We start from the raw sequence: 24,065 nt of genomic DNA on the forward strand, positions 1-24,065 counted from the left end.
CTTTACAAGTGTCCAAATGTTGGTTACCCCATGGAGCAAGCATGGAGGTGATTTTGAGGGCCCTGGACTCTGAGGTTCTCCCCGACACACATACTTCTTCCTACTCTCTCCCTATTCCCACTGCTCATCTCTCACAATTCATAAGTTCTATGCCTTTTCCTCTCTGGTCCCTTGGGACTCCCATCTCCCATGTGTGGCTCCTCCCTTTCCAGATTGGCAGCCCACTGTCACTCTATGAGACCCTGCCTGGGTTCAGAGACGGAGTGCCTCATAAACGGTAGACATTATTATCAGCCAGTGAGTCTTAGCTAATCAGTCACTTCATAAAAAGTCCTCTCCAAGGAGGTGAGGTCTTTCTGCAGTATTCCATCATAGTATCAGAGTCTGAAATTATGAAATTAACTATGTGATAAATTGAATGGATATACTAGTGTGCTAGGGTTGCCATAATGGAACACCACCGGCCAGGAAGCTTCAATAATGGATTTGTTGTCTCGTAGTTCTGGAGGCTGAAATTCAGGACATCACCAGGGTTGGTTCATCCTCTCTCTTTGGCTTGTAGATGGCCACCTTCTCCCTGTATCTTCACAAGGTCATCCTCTGTGTCTGTGTCTGAATCTCCTCTTCTTAAAGGACACCAATCAGATTGCATTAGGGCCAACCCTGATGACCTCATTTTACCTAAATCACTTCTTTAAAGGCCCTTCTCCAAAGACAGTCACATTGGAGAGACTGGGAGTTGGGGCTTCAACACCTGAACTCCAGGTAGATACAATGGAGCCCACAAAGTCATAGTGACCTATACTGCAGGCCGGCCTCCTGTTTACTTTGGTGTTTTCAAGACCAAACACATGAGTTTTATCCATCTCTGAAATTGCAAGAAGAGAGTCACACCCTACAGTCACCAAAAAGAATCAAACCTTCTTATGTTTTACAAAACTCCACAACAACCCAGAGCCTTTTTTAAAAGTTGCCTGAACCCCTCTATGTGGGTCATAGGATGCAAGTTTGAAAGCAGTGTTTTTAAATCCATGTTCCTGAAAATTTGTGAGATAAATTCTTTGCCTTTGCTCCAAAATGTTGCTCCTTTTCTGGGCCTGCTTGGAGGTTAATTATTTCCTCACTTCCCAGGGTAGCCCACCTGTTCACACTGATTTGCGTTTGTGTTTAGATAGAAGCAGCACCCACCTACGGACATACCTGTATTCCATTAGAATATACAGTTATGAAAGAAAGTGGGTCAGGCTTGAGGGAGGCCATCTGTCAGAGTGTGTTTTGGCAAAAGAAAAATATAAGAAGGGAACTTATAAAAGAGGCTGAAGAATTGTAGCCCAAGGGTACCGACAGAGTTCTGTGGAATCCAACTGTCAACCTCCTTTCCCAGCTATGTAATTGCTCAAGATAGCTGCACTAGATGTGGAAATGTACATGGCCTACAAAGGGGAAGACAAAAGTAGAAAACCTCACTTTCAATTTTTGAAAAACAGGATAGAACCAAAGTGTTCAATTTGTGTGTGTGTATGTGTGTGTGTGTGTGTGTTTTAAATAACCCACCCCTTAAAATATTCAGTTCTCTTTAAGAGGCAGAGGGTAAAATAAAATTCTTAGATAGTTTAACAATTACCATTTTTTATTAAAATTTCCATCACGTGTTATTTCACATGAATTCTCCAGATAATTGACATGAACCAAAAGTTGTGGGGTTTTTTTCAATTTTATTACACTGGTAACAATTGGTTTATAAATTGTTTATGAACAAAACAGTGTTTGCATCCATATGTAAGCTCCAAAAACATGTACGCTTTCCGCAGTCCCTCAAATCGCTGAGCCAACTAGTCTGCAAGTAGAGGGGTGGAGGTGCATTGAACTGATCTCCAAGCTGTCCCTGCAGCTCTCGGGGGTGACCTCTCCCTTCGTTGTACTTCCACACAGTTGTCTTGGTGTGACTCTCAGGATGGCTCCAAAGGACTTGACATTTGAAGTGATTTTTCTTGTTGCAATATCTAACCCTTTCTAACATATCTGAGACTTTCACATCTATGGAATAAGCAGAAAATTAAAACCTGAGTCCTGATAAGTGAAGCATAAGTGACCGTATAGTTTATCCTTTCCTAGTACCCACCTACATTTGATCTCTGTCATCGTTTATTTTATTCTTTATATGTAGATTCAATAATACTTTGTTCTATCCCGCATTTCTCCTTTTTCAGATTAAATAAAACTTTCAGGTTTGATTCCTCTCATTTATTTCTGTTCTCCATTCATGATTTTTTGGGTTTTTTTTTTTTATTAATAGAAGTATAGTTTGCATAATGTGAAGTGTACAAATTGTATATGCTACAGCTCCATGAGAAACACACATACAAGACACATACCCCTATCTAAATATAGAGTATTTTCATGGTGCCAGAAAGATCCTCTTGTTTCTTCCCAGCCCATCTCCAACCCACCCTGAAAGGTTCTGGTTTCTTTCCCATGAGTCAGTTTGGCCAGTTCTGGAACCTCTCATAAAGGAGATCCCATAGCACATTCTCATATGTGCCTAGACTTTTTTTTTAATTAATTTTTTAAATTAATTTTTTATGTGTTTAGACTTTTTGCTTGACATAATGCTTTTGAGATTCATTCACAGCATACTGTACCTTAATAGTTCAATCCTTTTGCTTCCTTTTGCCTGTTTCACTCTGTGCTATTCTATTATATAAATGCACCATGATTTGTGCATTCTTTTCTTCTCTTGACAAGCATTTGAGATCCTTCCAATTTGGAGCTAGGATGGAGTTTCTAGAAATATCCCGGTACAAGTCTTTTTCTGAAAATATTTATTTCATTTATTTTAGGTAAATATCTAGAAGTTGAGTTGGTAGGTCATAGATAGGTAGGTATTTAATAGGTGAAATATTTTTTAAAGTTTTCTAAACATATTATGCCAACATGTGAATTATGATTTTTCTCTATATCTTTGCCCATATTTAGCATTCTCAGTCTTTTTTAATTGTAGCCATTCTAATGGGTATTTACTGGTATCTCTTTGTTTTAATTTGCATTTCTCCAGATGTATACTACTGTTGAATACTTAGCTACTTGTATATCTTTCATTGTGAAGTTTCTATTCAGTTATTTTGAACATGTCTTATAATTGGACTTTTTAATAAAGGGCATTATTAAGGACAAAAAAAACTTAGGTTGCAAGAGTTTTTCTTGTATTGTGGATACAAAATATGTTTTGAGTTGTAAACATATTTTCTCAATCTGTGCCTTTCTTTTAGTTTTATTAACAGCATTATGTCAGTGAGTTGAAATTTTTTATTTTGATGGAAATTGATTTACAATATTTTTACTTTTACTGTGAGTATTTTCTATGTCCTAAGAAGTATCTGCCTACAGGAAAACCTTGAAACTAATCTCGAATATTTTCTTCTAGAAGATTTCTTGTTTGGGCTCAAACTTTATTTTTTCTAGTATGTGATCCAATTTTATCAGCACTGTTTGTTCAAAGGCTTTCTTTTCTCATGAATTTCTTTGAGATTTTGTTGAAAATTAATTAATCATGTATAGATAATTCTATATTTGAAATATTTATTTTGTTTCATTGGTTTGTTTATGTATCCATAGGCCATAACTATATTATATTTGTTCTTCATTGTCAATATTTTTTGACTATTCTGGGTCCTTTGCTTTTCCATAAAAACTTAAAATTATTTTCAATTTCAACAAAAAAGCCTACTGGATTACTGATTCAGATTCAATTGAATCTGTGGATAAATTTGGAGAATATTGATATTGTTACAATATTGCCTCTCATGAAAATACTGTATCATTCCAATTAATTTCTTTCAGTAATATTTTTTAAAATGTGAATGGAAAATTTGTCATGTCATCTTTTTCTTTCAAATTCAAAATACTTCACATCTTTTTATGCTAACACCATAGTATCTTTAATTCTATTTTTATTTTTTATTATGTACATAGAATCATGTAGAGTTTTATATGTTAGAGTTGTATCTAAATTCATTTGTTAGTTCTATTGATTGTTTTAACCTTGTGTTAAGAATTTCTATATCTCTAGTCACACCATAAGAAAAAAAGAGTCTTACAGTCTTCTTTCTAATCTCTGTGACTCTCATTTTTCTTGTTTTATTACACTAACTAGTATCTCTAATGCAATGTTGAATAGAAGTCGTGAAAAAACATGTCCTTACCTTGTTCCCAATCTTAGGAAATCATTAATCTTTCATCATTATATATAATATTAGCTGTAAATTTTTGGATAGTCCCTTTATCAACCTATGGAACTATTCACCTAATATTGTTTTTAGAGAATTTTCATGAATAATGGGTGTTCAATTTTGTCAAATGTTTTTTCTGAGTCTATTGACATAATGGTTTTTCTACTTTATTTTGGTAACATACTGAATTATGCTGATTGATTTTCAAATACGAAACCATATTTGCATTTCTGGAATAAACTGCACTTGTTCATATTAGGTCATCCTTTTTTGCATAAGGCAGAACTTGGTTTGCTACTATTTTGTTAAAGACTTTCATCTGCTCATGAGGACTATTTGTCTGTAGTTCTTGGGTTTTGTCTGCTTTGTTTCGTTTTTCCTTATAACATCATGACATGGTTTGGGTTTTATATTATCATTGACTTCATTAAACAAATTTTATATTCTTCCCTCCTTTTCTGTTTTCTGAAAGATTTTGCATAAAATTCATATAATTTATTTCTAAAATACTTCTTACAATTTACCAGTGAAACTATCTAGGCCTAGGGGTTGGTTTTATGTGAGTTGATTTTGGGCTCTTGGGTTTTCTATTTCTCCATCAGTGAACCATGATAGTATTTGTCTTTCAAACAATTTACCCATTCATTGTATCTATTCTTTTCATTTAGTTTTCTCTTTCAAGAGTAAAAATTTCTTTAGTGAAATTCAAATATATGTCCTATCATTCTCATATTAGTTGTTCTGTATTGAAGGTATCTTGTTTTTCTGACTGCTTTGAAAACATTTTTTTTTTTTTACTTTTTGTTCTCAGCAATTTAACTATGATATGCTATGCTTTGGTACAGCTTTCTTTGTGTTTATTCTAATGAATATTGATTGATCTACTTAGATCTGTGATTTGATGTTTCTAAAAATATATAAATTTTTTTAACTTTCATTTAAAATGTTTATCCTACTGCAATATTTTTCCATTCTTTCTTGAATTCAAATCATATATATTCTTTCCCATCTGTCATTTTGTTTTTCCTCATGCTTCAGTTTTGACAGTTTATATTGACCTGTCTTCAAATTTACTTATATTCTTCCAAAATGACCAAACTAATGATAAATCCATCCAATGATTTCATCCTTTCAAATACTATATTTTTTTAGCTTGAGAATTTTCATTTGTTTCATCTTTAGAATTTCCATTTCTTTACCAACATTTCATATCAATTAACTCACATGTCCACACTTTCCTTCCAGTTTTTGAAGGTATTTGTAACATCTATATGAAGTCCTTATCTGCTAATTTCAATATCACTGCATCTTTTTCTTCAACTGTATTTTTCATGACTCCAGGTTATTTTTTAAAAATCTGCTTCTTCCCAAATTGAGCAATGCTTTCTTCCTACTATTATTTGCTGGACATTGAGGGTCCTATGTTGCTGAGAGTCTGGATCTTACTGTGTTTCTTGACTTTTCTTCCAGCAGGCAATTTATTATGGCCTACTAGCTTGACCATTTCAAAGACTGTTTTATTAAGTCTTTGTTAGGACATGTTTAGAGTAGTCCTTTCTCTGGGCAAGGGCATCCCCAGTCCTTAATCATGACCTGTCTAAGAGTCCAACTGAACACCAACTCTAAGTGAGGCCTCTCTACCTGCCTGATTGGAATGCCTGTCCTGGGCTGTGCAACCTCCTGAAGCTTCCTTCAGTTTCCAGGTCCCCAAGCAGCTACTCTCTGCCAGATTCACTGAGTCTCCCTTTGCTCACCTGCAGCCCAGCCTAATGTCTCTCTGTGTGCAGCTTCCTGCTGCCCTCAAGTAGTAGTTGCCTCAGTGGCACAAACCTTGATCTTTGCCTTTTCAACTTGTCCACATTGCTACTAAGGTCCATCTTTCTACTATGACAAGATGCTTCTAGGCAGGAAGTTTGAAAAATTGTGAGACTCCTGTCATATCCTTCTCTTTCCTCAGAAATCAGTCACTCATTGCCTGTTATCCAACCTCTGAAAACAGGTGCTTCATATATTTTGTCCAGTTTTATTGTTGTTTACAGTAAGACAGCTGGTCAACTTGCCGCAATTATCACAGTCAGAAATGTGTTCATTCATTGTTACTGACCCTTCCTTTGTGCTCACTCTGGGACTGAGGATGTAGACTTGGGATCATATAACATTTGTGTATTCTCTGCTCATGATGGAGAATATGGTACATTTACCATGTCCCTTCCTTACCTAAATAGATCAGAAAGAAATTGGTAAGATAAAACTAAAAAGTTGTTGGACCCTCTTTTGGTCAGTGGCATCAAGACATGGCCTGCTTTTGGTAAAGGCAGGGTAGAGAAACAGGTCCTCCTGTCTCACATGCAGGGAATGCTCTTCAGCAAGCTCTATTCCTGGGTTTCAGAAACCCTGATAACTTTTGTTTTTTAATGCAATTAATGATTACTTTTGCAGAAAACCCATGTTCTACTAAATATCAACCCAACCCTCAATTTAAGTTATTTTATTTTCTCAAATCAAAAGTTATTTATTATATTACTCTTCTTGCTTTATTTTGTGGCATTAGAAACAGAAAAAATGCTGTCCTTCTGGTTTTAAATGTATGCAGATAAAACATAGGGAAGTTAAAGTTCTACAAAGGCAAGGCAAGGTGCGAAAATCCAGAAAATTTTGCAGCTACTTCCAGGAGAAATTTTCATTCTAGAAGAAAACATAGAAAGATAAAGAGTTCCTTAAATAGGCTTTGCTCCAAGAGAAGAAAGCCACACTTGGAAACATGTACACATCCACAGCCCTATGGATAAGTCTAGGTGTGTCATTTCGCTTTGGGGTTAAAGTCTTAGTTTCTTTACGTGGAATAAACACAACAAAATCAGGTCCCACTAATCATGCAAGTTAATTCATAACCAAGTAACCCAGTGTCTTCAATACACATAGTTATTTTGATTTGGCCAAGAACTACATTTACCACTTCAACAATAATTCTTTTTTGGGGTGGAGGGGTACTGGGGATTGAACTCAGGGGCACTCAATAACTAAGCCACATCCCCAGCCCTATTTTGTATTTTATTTAGAGACAAAGTCTCACTGAGTTTCTCAGTGCCTCGCTTTTGCTGAGGCTGGCTTTGAACTAGTGATCCACCTGCCTTAGCCTCCTGAGCTGCTGGGTTTTTAGACATGTGCCACTATTCCTTGCTTCAACAATAATTCTTAACATTTAAGATTTTGTATCAAACATTCTTTCTGGGAGAGACTCATGCATCCCTGATATTGAATACAACATTGTTATCTATATGTGTTTTCTCAAGGAAGATAATCATAGTTTACATCATATGTAAAGCTAAACCTCATCCCAAAATGTTAACAAGAAACAGTAAATAAACAAATTGGGATATTTTAATTACTAAACAAGATGAGGAGGAAATATTTAAAAACCTAAAATACCCTTATTGCAGTAAGTATATCTCTCCTCCCTATTACAGTATAGTTTTCCCCACACCATCATGACATCAACTCAAAAATAACTTTAGAATTTCTGCTTTGCAGATTCCAACTATCCTACATGATCTCATATGGTTCCAGGAAAGGGCTTCTACATCTGAAAATGCTTCCCTATGTGCTTCAAAAATATATAAAGTCATTTCAATAAGGGCAAAGCCATTATTCTTCAACAAGTAATAAGGTTTACAATGCAAATGTCCTGGAACATTTTAAGTAATGCATTAAAAGCCCCACGCTGTGGTATGCCTAATGGTGATCAGACCTTTCCTGAAAACAGTTCTTGGCTCCCACACCAGAGCCAGTCCAAGCCTGCTGTATCTCTCTTAGGTCAATTTCCAGTGGAATGGATTCACTTCAGAAAAACGGGACCATGAGATGAGAATGCCCAGGGAGCTCACCAACCTCCTCCTTCTAGGCTTTACATTCAAAGAGAGATGACGCTGGAAGAAAGGAGAATTCTGTGAATCAATTTCTCTCAGTACTCCAAAAATCTCCACAAATAGTTCAAAGTATGGCCTCTAGTTTTTAGCAGCAACCTGTATGAAAACAGGAGTCTAAAAGATGTCTCTAAGAAACACAAAAAATAGAATGGGTTGAACATTGGAATCTCACTCCCTGAGCTGGTTGAATGTTGATACTGAATGGATAAGTGAATTATCAGGGAAGCTGTAAAGAAAGGCATTGACCTCAAATATCTTTGTTGTACTTTTTCTGTATAAAAAAATTTAATTACTCACTCTCTTTATAAGAATATTTTGAAGACATGGTCTGTCTTCCTTAGAAACCATTGTTTCTCTGCTTTGTATGTACTATCCACAGTATGATATTTCTCTTTTATACAGCGATGGTGGTGGTAGATAATAGTTGAAATTTTAAGTGTGTTTACATGGTAAACAAGTGTTAGCAACTCTGTTAGTCTGGTTTGTTTAAGCTGGCCTGTGAAATGTACAATCCACTACACTAGAGAAAAGAAAAACTGATAGGGCTTAATTAGGGCTGCTAGATAAAAAACGGAAGGAACAGATAATTCAATTCTTTTCTTTCTTGCCATAGTGACTATTTATTTTCAAAATATTTATTTGACACAAAGCATATATTCAGAATGTGTAGTGTGATTATTTAATATGTGTATACAGAGCCAAGATCAAATTAATTAAGCCCTCCATCAACACTTATAGTTACCCTTATGTGTGTGTGTGTGTGTATATATATATGTGTGTGTACATCCTGAAGACAGAAAATCTGCTCTCTTATCAAATTTTAAGTATACACTAGTATTAAATATAAATCACATGCTGTGTGTTAGGTCTCCAGAATTCATTATTCATCTCATACTGAAAGTGTATATCCTTTTGCCAATATCTCCCCATCCTTCCCACTTCTCCAGCCCCCAGTGACAACTGTTCTAATCTCTGCTTCTAGGAGTTGGAACTTTCTGATTTCCACATATTAATGAGATCATGCAATATTTATTTTTCTGTGCTCAACATTTCACTTAGCATAAGTTCCTCTGGTTTCAACCACATTGTCACAAATAGTAGGATTTCCTTCTTTCTAAGGCTGAATAATAGTCCACGGTATGGGAATGTTTATCCATTCATCTGTAGATGGACATTCGAAGTGCTTCTGACTCTATGCTACTGTGGATAATACAACTACTAACATAAATGTGCAAATATCTCCCTGGGCTTCGATTCTTTGAGGTATAAATCTACAAGTGGAACTGCTAGTTCCATGGTGGCTGCATCCTTTCACTTTCCCACCAATAGTGTACAAGGATTCTACTTTCTCCATTAGTCATTGTAGTGAGTAAGAAGTGGAATTTCCCTGAGATTTTCATAGCATTTCCCTAATGGCTAGTGATGCTGAGCATCATTTTTGTGTGCTAATTGGCCATTAGAGTATCTTCCTTAGAGAAATGTCTATTCAAGTTCTTCGCCTGAAATATGAATTGCAGATAAATAATGAGTAATTGTCTCAGTTTAGATAGCCCTCACACAATTTTGACAATATAAGTATATTTGAAAAAAAAATGTGGTATTTATCTGAAATTCAATTTTCACTGGGTGTCCTGTGTTTTTATTTGATAAATCTAGCAACAGTAGAAAGTGACAACTTCAGCAGATCTTAAAAAAAAAATCTTTAAATATTTCACAATTTTGCCAAGGTGAGCTCTGAAATAGTTCAAGGTATTTTTGTGAGTGTTTGGTCGGTAGCCCTGCTTTATTAAAAAAATTGTAATTTCATTTTGAGATCCTCTAGACTAAATCATTTGAGCTTCACAGTCTTTGTGTAACATTATTGGACTCCCTTAATGAAATTATAACTCAAGCAAGATATTTCATTCTCTTGTAGTAAATTAGCTTGGGCCGTTAGAGTTCAGAGAGAGCAAATCCTTCCCTGGGTTTATTCTTCTTGTTTGGTAGAATGCAGAAGGAGCAGGCGTTTTATATTCGGGTTATTTATTGTTCTCTTTGTGTGAACATTATATTGTTGCCTGTCCCTGTTGGAAACAACAGCTGTTAACAGGCTTCTGAATGAATTTCAATGTGAACTCCCCTGGCCTCTGGATAGCTTGGCTAAGGAGAAAACAGGCTCAACCTCAGGAAAAAAAATAAAAATAAAAATAAAGGATCAGGTTTCAGGCTGCGTCCAGATGCCTGAAGGCTAAGGGCATATAAAACCACCAGTGAGCATTTTCATGAGGAAAAAAATATCACACTTCGATCAAGGTATACAGTGCCAGTGGGAGCCCCCCTGGAGACAGTGCTCCTCTGTAGTGCCAGAGGCAGACAAGGCGCAGAGTGCAATGTGAACACTGAAGCCCCACTAAAACACCCTGCCCTTAGGGGTGGATACCCTCAGAGGAGGGAGAAAGACATCAGATATCAAAGCAACTAAGCCTTTGGTAGAGCCTTCACCCAGCAACTTGGTAAGAAAAGAATAAGTCACTCTACCGTAAGTCTCCACCACACTGAATAAGTAGTGATGGCATTTCCATCCGTAGCCTTTTAATAAATGTGGTCAATAATCCATCCTGCAGATGCAGGGGCATCAGTGGGCAGCTGAGAATCCCTGGGCTGAGGGGCTCATGTGCTGTGTCTCTAGCAGGCTGGGTTCCGGTGCAGCAGGTTCTACGCACACAAATACTCTCAACTCCTGGCCTTTAACTTAGTCAGTGGACATCCTCCTTGGGCTCCCTTCCTTGATCATTTTTTTTTCTCCCAAAATACCTCCAACCTACAATTCCTTCACCTCTTTGTTTAAGAAGAGTTTCTAAAACTATGGAGGAGACATTTTATTGGTCTTGAGTGGCATTTTCTAGTTTGGTCCATTTTGCCAACTGTGCTGTGCTTGATGCCTGGTACCCAGGATGCTTGGCCATCTTACTTTTGACTTCCTGGCTACAAGGGCATTGACAAAGCACAGTTCTGGAATTGCATCCTCAGCATCCGTCATACTTGGCCATTTCCAGGAGGGACTGTCCAGATCCCCTGCCCTCACTATTTTTAGGCCCGTCTGACCCCTCTTAGACATCTGCTCAAACGCCCACTAGGTGACATGGCTATGGTTTTAAAAGCCCATTACAGTCATGCATTTCAAGCCCCTAAAAGAAATTCTCCATAACGAGGAATAACAATTGAATATAATATAATAATTATAATGAGGAATAATAATGGTCTGGTTCTCTATAAATTATGAATTGTTTTACTCACCTTAGTTCCTCTCTGGGATGTGACCTTGCTATGATGGGCTCTGGCTCACCCACCTGGTAAGTAGATGCAAGGTTGCTACCTGAAGACAATTATTGAAAGTTTTAAGGGACATGGAATGAGAGCAGGGAAGATGCCAAATATAAGCGAAGAAAGATGGAAATCATAAAGTTTCAAATTGAATGGAGAGAGGAATTTGATAAAATGCTGTCAGAAATTCAATAAAAGACAGAGCCAGAATGAAGTGTCTAAAACCAGAACGACCTTTCCACCTCCCTTGTCCAACCCCTCGGTAATAAGAACATATGAAAGCATTGAGTTCTTCTGAAACTCGATGTCAAAAGTGCATTTCCTATTCTTCTCTTTCCAGACAAAGTAAGCATATTGTCCACCTTCCTCGCTCCCTTCAAGTACCTGAGCCCTGGCACCACCAACACGGAGGACGAAGACAATCTAAGTAAGCGGCTCCCTCCCCTCTGCCTCAAAGTGTGGAGATGTCCTTGCTTGATATGGAGGGTTTCCTGCACTGTCCCTAAACAATAAGATCCTGGGGACCATGTGAGAGGGGCTCTGATCTTCCCCAAAGCAGGAGCTCTGCTCCCCTCCTGCCAGGGAAACCCACCCTCCTCTGCAATGCCATCCTTACCTGCAAGCACCTCCTCCCACATAGTTCTGTCCTCACCTGGAATCTCACACTCACCTGAAGGCCATGATCACCTGAAACCCCATCCTTACCCAGAATCCTGTTCCCACTGCAATTTCATGTCTTACCTGGACTTCCACCCTCCATTCTTTTGTGGAGTTCCATATTTATCTGGAATCCTGCCCTCACCTGGATTCTCACCTTCAGGTGCATGCTAATTCAGAGTCTTGTCTTCACCCACCATCTCAACCTCACCACGTCTCAACTGGAATTGCACCCTTCACCTCACCTGGGTCCCACCCTTACCTTGGGGTCAGGAATATATCAGTAATTTCTAAGTGACAGAGGACCCCAGGGATTTAGGAAATAATCCAGTTTTCTTAAACCATCTCCTTCTCCCTTTCCTTTGTTTTCCTCTTCAAACCAAAAAAGAAAAATGATTCTAGTGTCTTAAAACATGGTTTGTACCGCTATTGAACTAGGAAAGAGTTGGACTTGAGGCTCTGTGTTGAAACAGTTCTGGCGCATGAAACTGGAGAATCGCCAATCGTCATGGTCCTATTTTAAACAAAGCCAGTTTAGAAAAGGGATCCAAGCAGTCTCTTCTGCTCAGCTCAATAAGGACAGCCAGAGTAGACATTGCTGGTGATGTGTGTGCGTGTGTGTGTAAGAGAGAGAGAGCTAATCCTGGGAGCACTTGGCTTGCACTAAACTCTCCTCTCACTTGTAGCATATTGTAAAGCATTTAAAAGAGGCGGACAAAACATTCCCAACCATATGAACACCTTTTTTGAATTTTAATATCACCTAACAGATGGGCTACTTTTTCCCAACTAAAATGAGCTAAATTGTGCTTGTTGTGGGTTAGAGAAGAAGCAAGGTGGCTGCTAGGGTTGTTGCTTGGAACACAAAGAAGCCATGGCAAGGATTTCCATGGGAATGTTATCCAGCTTGCCATCAGTTTTTAAGAATCGCAGCACACCTGTGTGATGGACAGCCCCTCTCCAGTACTAATGATGGAACGCAGAGCCTTGTACCTGAGAGGCAAGTGTTCTACCACCGAGCTATAACCCAGTCATTTTTTATTTTGAGACAGAGTTTTGCTTTGTTGCCCAGGCTGGCCTTGAACTTGCAATCCCCCTGCCTCAGACTCCCAAGTAGCTGGGATTATAGATATGCACCACACACCCAGCTCAGACAACATAATTATTAATGCTAGTGAAAACTGAGTTTATTTCCCTATCTTACTCAACAAAAGCAAAATCATAGAATCACTCAAGGTTAGAAGCAGAGCAAACATTCATGATTATAGACTTGGATTCCTTCATTTTCTGGAGGATCAAGTGAAGGGATGGGGAACAGGGGAGGACTCCCCTGGAACCAGACAGGGACTCTTAACCCTGACATCAGGTCTCCTTCCTCAGCAAGGCATGCAGTGAACACATGGCTACTTATATTCTCTCATAATCTAAATTGGAAAATTTCCAGATCAGCCGGGTTATTGAGTTATTTCAGAAACCTTTAATACATGGAGAGAGAAATCTGAATGCGTATGCAGGTGGGGTGGTGTTCTGACACGTGGGCAGCGCTGTGTGGGACTCTCATGGCAGGAACTCCCGCTCTGCCTAGTGCTGTCTGCTGCTGGAGCTGCTGGAAGCCTGGGGGAGTCCAGTCTCCTCAGGAGAAAAAAGAAGGGAAGTGGCGAGGGCTAGAGAATGCTGGGGAAGTGGAGAAAGTGGTTTTCAATGTACAGAAACACAGAAGCCACCCTTCAATAGCAACCAGAGGCCCAAGACCTTGAGAAATTCACTGTCTGGAGCTTTTGCAAAGTTCCTGTTCTGCTCCGGAGGTGTTGAAAGAGTGACCCACCATGAAACATCCCCCCCACACCACTGTCCCACAGCAGCAGACAGACTCCCTCCTGCTGCCCGCACAGTCGGGAAAGCAGAGCCTCCTGTGGGCTCCAGGCACTTGGGATGCGCTCCTGCCCTCAGACTTGCCAGCCTGGCAAACTCGGACCGTGAATTTCTCCTCTCGGAGCCTCAATGCCTTGTTTGTAAGATGAGAGTCGTCAGCTCCCTAAATTATGGAGTTGAGGAGAGGCAAGGACTCAGAAACTTTCAGTCAAGATTTGCTAATGCTCATAATTATACCTGTTTCCCCCTAATAATAAATAAATTGATTTATTGATCAGTAGGTAAAGACTTAGAGATACAAATAAATTCTAATTGTTTAACTATATGTTAAAATGTTTTAGAAATGCTTGGGAATCTCATTTTCAATCAATGGATTGATTAACCCCTTTTATATGGATGCTGTTAATTAAGTTAGAAAATGTTATTATCATGTTGTTTAAAATAGACCTCCAAATGAATGGGGCCTACCTTAATAGTCCCCTCTAAGTATTGTCAATGAAATCCTGCTGATTTGCTGTCTGAATGATACTGGAAAATGGAGAAAGATGTTGTGGATGTGATATGATGTGTGTGTGTGTGTGTGGTATTCTAGTGAGTATGTGGAGGTTTGTGTGATGTGCATGTGAACATGTAGTATGTGCATATATGTATATGTATGTGTGCAGGGGGACACAGGTACATGGAGAACACACACGTGATCCTGCTCTGCAGCCTCACATCTTGTGCTCTTTCATCCTGGCGACCTGGAGTGTCCAGGCTGCTCTGATGTGAAGACAGTTCATATCTAACCATTGCATGGATTCAATCATTCGGTAATCTGCTGTGCTTCCCTGCCTCTGCCTGGATCCCTGGCAACCTGGCACATATCACAACTCTTGCCTAAAGGTGTGAGTCACTCGTCTTAAAGGCACTGAGAGGGGTGGCAGGGAACAGGGAACCAGGATACACACAGCACATACTCACTCTACCTGAGGGCAGCGATGTCAAGGAGGGTCCTAGAAGCCAATCGGCAGCAGGCTGAGTGTGGGCTGAGAGATGCCCATTCAACACCATGCTTTCAAGATCCACTGCCTTTCCTCATGAGCTCTGGAAACTTTCTCTTTCCAACACTGGCTCCCTCACCTCTGCTGACCACTACCCAGAGGTTGAGATTCAACCCAGATACCCCACTAGGAATGACCAAGATCAAGACTTCAGACTGGTCTCAAATCCCACACCTGCACCCTTGGGGATCTGGTGGAGGGGGTCTCCTAGCCTGCCATAGCTGCTTACCCCTGAATAGTGCACACTTGCAGTATGGCTTCATGGGGTCATGGATCATCTGCCAACTGTCCATCCTGATGCATCGTCATGCTACATGTCACCAGCAAATGCCAAGACCAGGTTTCTGTCTGCCAACCCAGCCCAAGGCCTCTGGGCATGCACCCTCACATGTCAGTTTTCTTGTGCGCCAAGTCCTCCCTTCTGTGTGAATGAAAACCCAAGCCACCTGCCACTCTCCTACCAGTAAGCCCTGCCACATAGAAGAAGGGTTGTTCCTTTTTGTTAACTGGGGCTGCTTGGCAGCAGAATAACCTTCACCAGGAACAATATTATCTCTTCAAATGTAGCGTGGCGCCTCGGATGGCTGGTTCTCTGGAGCCCTCCTGACCTGGCAGACACACCAGTGTCATTATTAGTGATGCATGTGATCCCAATGATGCCAACCCATGAAGGGAGCCGGGTGTGCATAATGACCAGGCGGTGGATGCTGGTTCACAAGGGAGCCAGAGGAGGAGGAAGAGGCCCATAAATAAATTCACAAGCGAGTCCAGGCTCCTGCACATGCAGCAGATGAATGACAGTAGTGAGGTGCCATCAAAAGACCCCGGCCTCCTCCTGGCATCCCCACTTTTGAATGATGGCAACTCAGGTCACCAGACATAACACAATCCCAAAGAATATAATTTCACTCTGACAGTAAAATTTAGCCACAGGTATGCCAATATCAAATTTTGCTCTTCCTCCCCAAAATGCAATTCTTTTAGTATATTAAACCTTTAAAGTTAGCACTGTGTTTGCTGACACTTTTTGTCAAATGAGATAATGTGCTTATGAGGCTCAGGAGACAAGTCCATGTGTAAGAGAAGCAGAATGGAAATAATTTCATTTTACATTTTCCCGTACAGATGCCTCCCCGACTTAGACATTTTCTTTTAGTGCCTGGCAGGCTTCAAATTGCTCATGATTGTCCTATTACTGCTTGTGGTATTTATCTAATGTAGTTTGAAGTTATTTACCTGCCTTTTTTCTAATTTCCACAATGGAAGGACATATGTAACTCTCTGAAAAGACCTTATAGAAGTCACAGTTCACAAACGTCTCCTGTTAATATCGTCTTATAGAATGAGACCATTTGCCAGTGTATCTAGGCTGAAGGGACTGTGGGCACTCAGGGATGCCACCCACCTAGTCTCAGTGGGGGTGGATTTCATTACAGAACGTGTTTGGAATCTAGTCAAGAATTTTCCAAGGGAGAAGAAATGTGGTATGAGCCCCAGTGGGGCAGGTGAGGTTGGAGGTTGGTGGAGGGGCCCTGCCCTACTCCCAGAGCCTCCCGTCTCTGCCTCCCCACCAGAGTGGGTGCCCACGCACATACACAGGCTCTGGCTATGTCACATCCCAGATGCTGTTTACCTCCTGTAACCCTCTGTGGGCTGGTAAGAAGCAATGGCTTCTGGCCCAAGTTAGTGACCCCGAGAAGCATTCCAGGGGCTATGGTGTGTGTGTGTGTGTGTGTGTGTGTGTGTGTGTGTGAGAGAGAGAGAGAGAGAGAGAGAGAGAGAGAGAAACAGAGCCAAAGAGGGAAGCAAGGGATGGAAACCTTTACATGAATCCTAATGTCGGCTGATGTGACAAGTGACCCCAGTCTGCTGGCCCCACTATCACCACCACCAGTAAACAGGCCAGTTCCTTACAGAGCTACTTCCAACTCTAACATCCTACGAGTCTATGAGTGTCGATTGGCAAGAATAAGAATTATTTGGTAGAATGAATTTCAGAGATGAATTAAAAGACTCAGGAATTCCTCTATCCTCTTATGAGCTGTCCATCTGAATTGTTCTAAGTGTGCACATGTGCACTTTCAGAATCACTTTCACCGCAGAAGTCCCTCAAACCCCACTATCCCAGAACCTCTGGGAGAATCCCAGGCCACTGTGCTTCATGCCCTCAAAGCCTGTGGAGAGTGATCACCCAGCATCCCAACAGCAGAATGCGCATCTGCAGCTCCTGCAGCTCCCAACAAGCCCCAGGTGGAAGCTTCTGTTTCCAAATCACACAATGGGCTCCTGAGGTCCTGAAGCCAAAATGGCTGAGTTCTCATGGCCAGCATGCGGGGAAGGCAGAACCCCACTGCTGGGCTCCAGGGACAAGCAAGCCAGCTCACCAATCTGTGCCATGAGGTCTGGAGGCTGCTTCCTGAGAAAAGGTCAAGCCTCTGGCAGCGATGGGTCAAAACATAAAGAGCGACAGCCAGGGAAAGCACAGGCCTGCATGAGACAGCTCCAGGGATCAGAATGGAGGGAACAACTCAGTGTTCCCTGGCCCAGCCCTGGCAGGAGGAAGAACAGAACCATCTGTCAGGCAGACCAGGCATGCATGAGGCAAAGCCGAATTTCCTTTTTCTTGTCTTTTTTATCGTATTTATTTCACGTATGTATGTGTGATATGATATTTGGGCACACACACACAAATATATATACATGGTGAGATGATTAATTCAGTTAATCAACTGACATATTCATTTCCCATATCATCACGTGTGTGTGTGTGTGTGTGTGTGTGTTAACCGGACCTTAAATCTACTCTTAGCCAATGGGCAAACACCTAATCCACCAGAGGCACCCTTAGAAATACTCAGAGAAAGCAGAAAAGGTGCAAAGATTTGTGACATACCTCCAGGGAGCAGTTCCCATGCAACAGGAAAGACAGGAGCAAGCAAAAAGTCCCCAACGTCTCTTCACAGCCCAAGTGTAGCTTGGTGTGTGCACAGACCCCCAAGGACAGGAAGTAGAGGACTGGGCTGGGAGTCCCCAGTGCAGACACAGCCCTCTGCATTCAGGTTCTAAAGCACAGGGATGGAACTCAAGCATGTGCAGCGATAAGTAGCTTCCCTCGCCCACATTGACAAGTGAGAGCTTTCCTGGTCTCCTGACCTTTTATCTGTGGGTTACTATATACGACCATTGGGTGTAGGAAACCCATTAGCTAAATGGAGAAAAAAACAAGCATAATTTCCTGGGTCAGAGGAGGGGAGTGTGATGTATTCAATGCCTTCCGGATGGAAGAGGAGAATGTTAACCTGTAAAATCAGAGTCGGAGGCCTGAGAAGACCCTGGGGAGGATTGCTGCAGCAAGAGCCTGGACTGGCCACCAGGTACTGGGCTCCAGTACCTTCCAGCAGCTTCGCAGCAGGGGAGGGTCACCCTATGAGGTGGAGCTCAGTCACGCCCTCTCCCAGGGCCTGAGGTGGTACTGCAGGAGGATTACAGGTGTCTGTGCTTCTCCCACTGCACCCAAGTGGCCTAAAAAGAAAAGACTAGGTTTTTGCTTCCTATGCACTGGTGCTCAGCAGATTCTGGCTAGTGTTTGTGAAAACAAATGTCTGCCTTGCTGGTCAAGACAGAGACCAGGGCTTTGCTGTGTGAGAAGCCAGTGCTGCTCCCTTGGCCATGTAGGATGGAGTGGGAGGCTTTCCAGGTGGTAGACCATGATCTCCAACCCAGCACACCAGAGATGAAGGAATGGCTCACCCTTCTTTATGGGGTATACTAGAATTTCTGGAAAAAATTGATGGAGAATTTCAGCAAGCAAATACACAGGGAGAGAACAAAAGGAAACAAATGAGAAGTATCCACCTCACCATTTCCTTGCTAGTAGCAAAAATTGACTGTTCCCTGCTTGTTCACCTTACAGGAAAATACTATTAAAATCCTCACTCATGACCTCCCACAAGCCTCATAGGCATAAATGACTAAGAAATCATTTGCTCTCTCACCTGCTGGACCCCAGACCCTGTGGAGCAGTAACTGAGCCTCCTCACATCCCAAGGCTCCCAGGACAGAGACCAGAGGCCAGGCCCCAGCTGGCTTTGCCACACTCGCTGGGCTCAGAGGTCCAGTTAGAGCATGTGGGCTAGGGTGTGTGGGCATGTGGGAAAGGGCATGTGGGCCCATGGAAAGGATGCTAATCTCTCTAAACAAGGGTGCCACCCCTCGAGACTCTAGCTAGGGTCTAGGTGGAGACCAGAGTCTGTACCCTCTATGGGTTGTTATTAATTACTAAGACAGGGCTCCCACTCCAAAGTGGTTTATGCCATAGAAAACTTCAATTATAGCTGTCATAGGATGCCAAAAGCTTAGGGGAAAAGCATTGTGCTGTGAGCTCCCTTTCTCTAAGATACAACAGAGGTCATCTGATATGCTGGCCACTTTAATCACACCAACAGTCTTACTCAATCCCCACATTGTAAGAAATCAATAAGAAATTAGAGCACTCCAAGCAAGTTCCAGGCAATCTAGTGTGGGGGTTTGGGAATTGTATTTTTTGTTCCTTTTTCCATTTGTAAGTTCAGTTTGGAAAATCACAACAGCACATCTGATCTGCTCCCCTTTGGCTTGAAATACCCTTAATGGTACACTTCCTCAAAGTGCATAATGACGAACAAAAATGGTCAAGGTTCAATGCTTGCTATTTATTCCTACTGAAATGGATTGTAAATGAATGTTATACACCTACAACTATAAAGTTCTCAGATGCACACTTTTGAGTAAAATAACCTCCCCAAACTTACTGGTTTTTAGAAGCAAATTGATAGAAACGAGAATAACAGAAGCATTCACAATTTAGAAAATTAATCCAACAAGATCACTTTCAGAGCAGAGCCTAGCGCCTCCTACTGGCACAACCTCCTTATAGAGACCTGTGAGACTTGTGGTTGTGTGACAAATAGCTTAACCTGGACTAAGAGCAGGCAGCACACCCGGAAAAGAACACACTCACCTATCAGCATAGCTCTCGAAGTCACCTGATTTTCAAAGGCATCTTTTGTACCTGGGAAATTGTACTTCTTTCTTTACTATCCTCCAACAACAATGTCACAAACCAAGGAGTGGGGAGTGCCTATGTGTCAGGGGGGTCTCAACCTGATGGCTTTCAAGCTGCGTGAGGGAAACCTATCCACATGTGAACATCCAGAATTTCTGGAAAAACTTGATGGAGCTGTGGGTTAGCTATAAAAATCACCCTCAGTTTCCACTTGCTTAATGAGAAAAGTCTCATTCACAATCTGCCACAGAGACAAGACCTCCCAGTCCCTGAGAACACATCTAAAGGGCATAAATGAAAATGTGTCTGTGGTCCTGCCTGACCAGGTCAGCTCACCTGGTCACAAAGGAGGCAGACTGTGGCCTCAGCTTTCTCATGATCTTCCAAAGAGCCCCAAAAGGGGTGTCACTATACAATGGCCAAGATAACGAGGGAACTATTTGGTGTCCATAAAAATCAACTTTGTAGCCACAGCACAGATGAGGGCAATCTGTGACTCCTAGGATTGAATCATATCAGCCAATTACTAAGCTGCATAGGCTTTGTAAGCTGCTTTGCCTCTCTGATCCTGAGTTTTCCCACCTATAAGGTGGTGATTCTACTACCCAACCCAGGGCTGATGTGAGGAAGAAGAAACATAGCAAAGTCTGGAATAAAAGAAAACAGCACGGCTCACTACCAGAATTCTCAGGGTATTTTACAGCAAACTTGAGTTTAGCATTTCAGAGGCATACTCCCCAAAGAAGGGCACCAGGCCCTCAGGAGGTGATCTGGTAATTCACAAGTGAGATTTTCTAAACAAAACAGCTTTATCAGGAAAAGTGGCCCAAGATGGCCAGTCCAGAAAAATTAAATGATCTCTAAATTCATCCATCACCTACAGTTAACAAGTAATGATTTTGCTAAATTTACTCCAGATAATGTTTTGTAAAAAGAAATAAAACATTACAGATACAATTGAGGGTACCCTCTGGCCTCTCATCCCATCTCCTTCCCTTCCTTCCCAGGGGGAAGTTTGACTGTACCTTTATTATACAGGTATCTATCTGCAGCTTTACCACACAAATGTGATTACATGAGCAATAGATAAAGTTGGTGTTCTTCTCATTCATATTTATGATATCCTACTCTGGATTATTTTGCAAGTTGATTTTTGTCACCTAACATTCATTTCTGAGATTTATCTGTATTGAGGCATAGAGATATAGTCCATCAGATATAATTGCTATACATTTTTCTGTAATATGATTATACTACAATTTATTGCTATTCCTCTAACTGTGGGAAATTCAGGCATTTTCTAAATTTTCAATTTTGCAAAAATACACTGCAATGAACATTTTTGTTAATCTCTGTTTCCATGCATGAAAGTGTCTGTCAGGTGTATCCCCAGCAGCAGAATTTCTGAGTAGGTTATGGACCTCATGATCCTCATTGACTGCTCCCACAATGCCCTCCAAAGGAGTTGTACTTGTGCTCTCTGCCGCTGACCCAAAGGTGCATATCCTTCAAAACACTCTGGCATTTTTAGTCTGTTTTCAATGTTTACCTAGCTTGATAAGATGGCAAGAATATCAGGGGCACAAGTCCAGGCAGCAAGCAGGGTCCCTGCTGTCACCACCAACCTGGTTGCCTGGAGCATCCCCAACTGTCCATTCAGACCCATGGTTCCCACCCCATCACATGGACACATCGACTTTTTATCTAATACCAGTGCAGTTCCCAGAGGATGACGGACTTGGTGTGTATGCTGAGTTTTCAGAAACCCCAGGCAATTCCAGTAGTAAGATGCCATGCCCAGCACCTGTGGCCCTGGATGAAGACCATGGGTTGTTCCTCCAGGATGGAGCTAGGAAACACTTTTTTGGAAGACCAAGTAATAAATAGCTCATACTCAGGGTCATGTGATCCCTGTCACAACTCAGCTCTGTTGTTCTTACTTGTAAATGGATGGTGTGCCTTTTGCCCACAAAATGATCTACCAAAACAGGTGGTTTGCTGTGTGCCTCCACTTGGTTGGCTCCTAGCCGTCCCCTCCACCTGAGGCCTCAGGGGACCCCGGCCTTTCTCACCTCCCATGTGAATTAGGGACCATGTCACCAGCAGAGTCCTCTTCATGGGGTGCTAGGGGTATCACAGACATCAGGCACTGGTCCTGGAGACCCTGAGAGCAAGTGAAAAGGGAAGGGTCTCCTTGTTGTAGAAAAGGCTTTTGCTGTTGCCCAAAACTCATAGACAGGAAGAGCCCTGTGTCTTTTTCATCCTGGGGAGGTGTTGGCAGACAGGAGGGAGGGTACATGGGCAATGACATCACAAACCGCCTTCAGAGCAGCTGGTGGGGAGCCATGAGCCCACTTCCCTCTCTCTGCTTCTTCTCAAACTCAGCTACGAGGTCCCCAAGGATGTGGATCCTTTCTTCCGTGGGCACCTGGTCCCCACAGGTGAACTCATTCCTCACATTCATCATAGGCCATTCCTTAGAGCACACTTCACAGGCCCTGCTTATGGTACTGATGGCAAGAACTTCATAGGAATGGACTTCAAGTTTCACAATATGGTCATTAGTAATAGTATCTGTCACAAGTGGTGACCTGCCAGTGCCCTAGGTCATGACTAATTTGTTCTCACCTCCAGGTACCAGCAGCACTGAAGTAAAGGAAAACCGCAATGTGAACAACCTGGGAACCAGGCCCCTGCCGCCAGGGGACCGGGCCAGAGGAAGCACACCCAGCATAAAAAGGAAAAGGCCCCTGGAGGAAGGGAACGGGGGCCACTTCTGCAAACTCCAGCTGATCTGGAAGAAGCTCTCATGGTCCATGACACCCAAGAACGCCCTGGTCCAGCTGCACGAGCTGAAGCCAGGCCTGCAGTATCGGATGGTGTCCCAGACAGGCCCAGTGCATGCCCCGGTCTTTGCAGTGGCTGTGGAAGTAAATGGACTCACGTTTGAGGGCACAGGGCCCACCAAGAAGAAGGCCAAGATGCGGGCAGCAGAGCTGGCACTGAAGTCCTTCGTGCAGTTCCCCAATGCTTGCCAGGCCCACCTGGCCATGGGCAGCGGCACAAGTCCATGCACGGACTTCACCTCTGACCAGGCCGACTTCCCAGACACGCTGTTCAAGGAGTTTGAGCCATCGGCACCCAGCGAGGACTTCCCAAACTGCCGCCCTGTGGACACCGAGCTGCTCTCCACAGCCTACCGGCAAGGGCGGCTACTTTGCCACACTCTGGACCTCATGGGACAGGCCAGGCCAGACAGGGCCAGACCGGCCCCCGCAGCCCTGGGTGAGAGGAACCCAGTAGTAGTGCTGAATGAGCTGCGCTCTGGCCTGCGGTACGTGTGCCTCTCAGAGGTGGCCGAGAAGCCTCGCACCAAGAGCTTTGTGATGGCCGTGTGCGTGGACGGGAGGACGTTCGAAGGCTCAGGACGCAGCAAGAAGCTGGCCAAGGGCCAGGCCGCACAGGCCGCCCTGCAGGCCCTCTTCGACATCCGGCTGCCTGGCCACACCCCCAGCAGGAGTAAAAGTAACCTCTTGCCACAGGTGAGATTTCTCAGGTAGCTGCCTGCAGGTGGAAGGATGCTGGGATGGATGTAGCTGGGGCTCCTTGCCATGATGGGGGAGTGGGCAGGCCCCTCTCCTCCTGTGGCTGTGAGCAGAGTGCATCCCTGAGCGCTGGCTGTCCTAAAAAGTCTCCCCTTCCTAACCTTATTGAGAGCAATTTCCAGGCTTTTTGGAGAGAGAGAATCATGAGAATAAAGGAAATAAACAAAGGAATAAATAGAGGAACAAGAATGTCAACGCTCCAACTTAGCAGAGGTGATGACGGAATTCATGAAGCCAGGTGATTTTTACCATGATGACACCACATGCCAGGGAGAAAGGGCAGCCAGTGTGGGGGGGACTGATTGTCGGGGCCCTTCTCTCCCCACTGAGAGGGTCACACCACAGGAAGGGCAGGCTTTGTTTGCCAGGCCTCTCAGTATCTCAGG

At 42.4% G+C, this 24,065-nt stretch overlaps 1 protein-coding gene across 1 annotated transcript in view; it reads left to right on the top strand.

Moving 5' to 3' along the window:
• Positions 1–24,065, top strand: part of Adarb2 (adenosine deaminase RNA specific B2 (inactive)) — a 489,843-nt gene that overhangs the window by 311,433 nt on the left and 154,345 nt on the right. The window contains exons 2-3 of the mRNA XM_046432149.2: positions 11,799–11,885; positions 22,709–23,616. Of these exons, the coding sequence (XP_046288105.1) occupies positions 11,799–11,885; positions 22,709–23,616 (995 nt within the window). The remainder of the gene's footprint in view (positions 1–11,798; positions 11,886–22,708; positions 23,617–24,065) is intronic.

Source organism: Marmota monax, unplaced genomic scaffold (genome assembly GCF_021218885.2).
Source record: "Marmota monax isolate L192 unplaced genomic scaffold, Marmota_monax_Labrador192_F-V1.1 WCK01_AAM20220418_F8-fsc00071, whole genome shotgun sequence".
Taxonomy (NCBI): Eukaryota; Metazoa; Chordata; class Mammalia; order Rodentia; family Sciuridae; genus Marmota; species Marmota monax.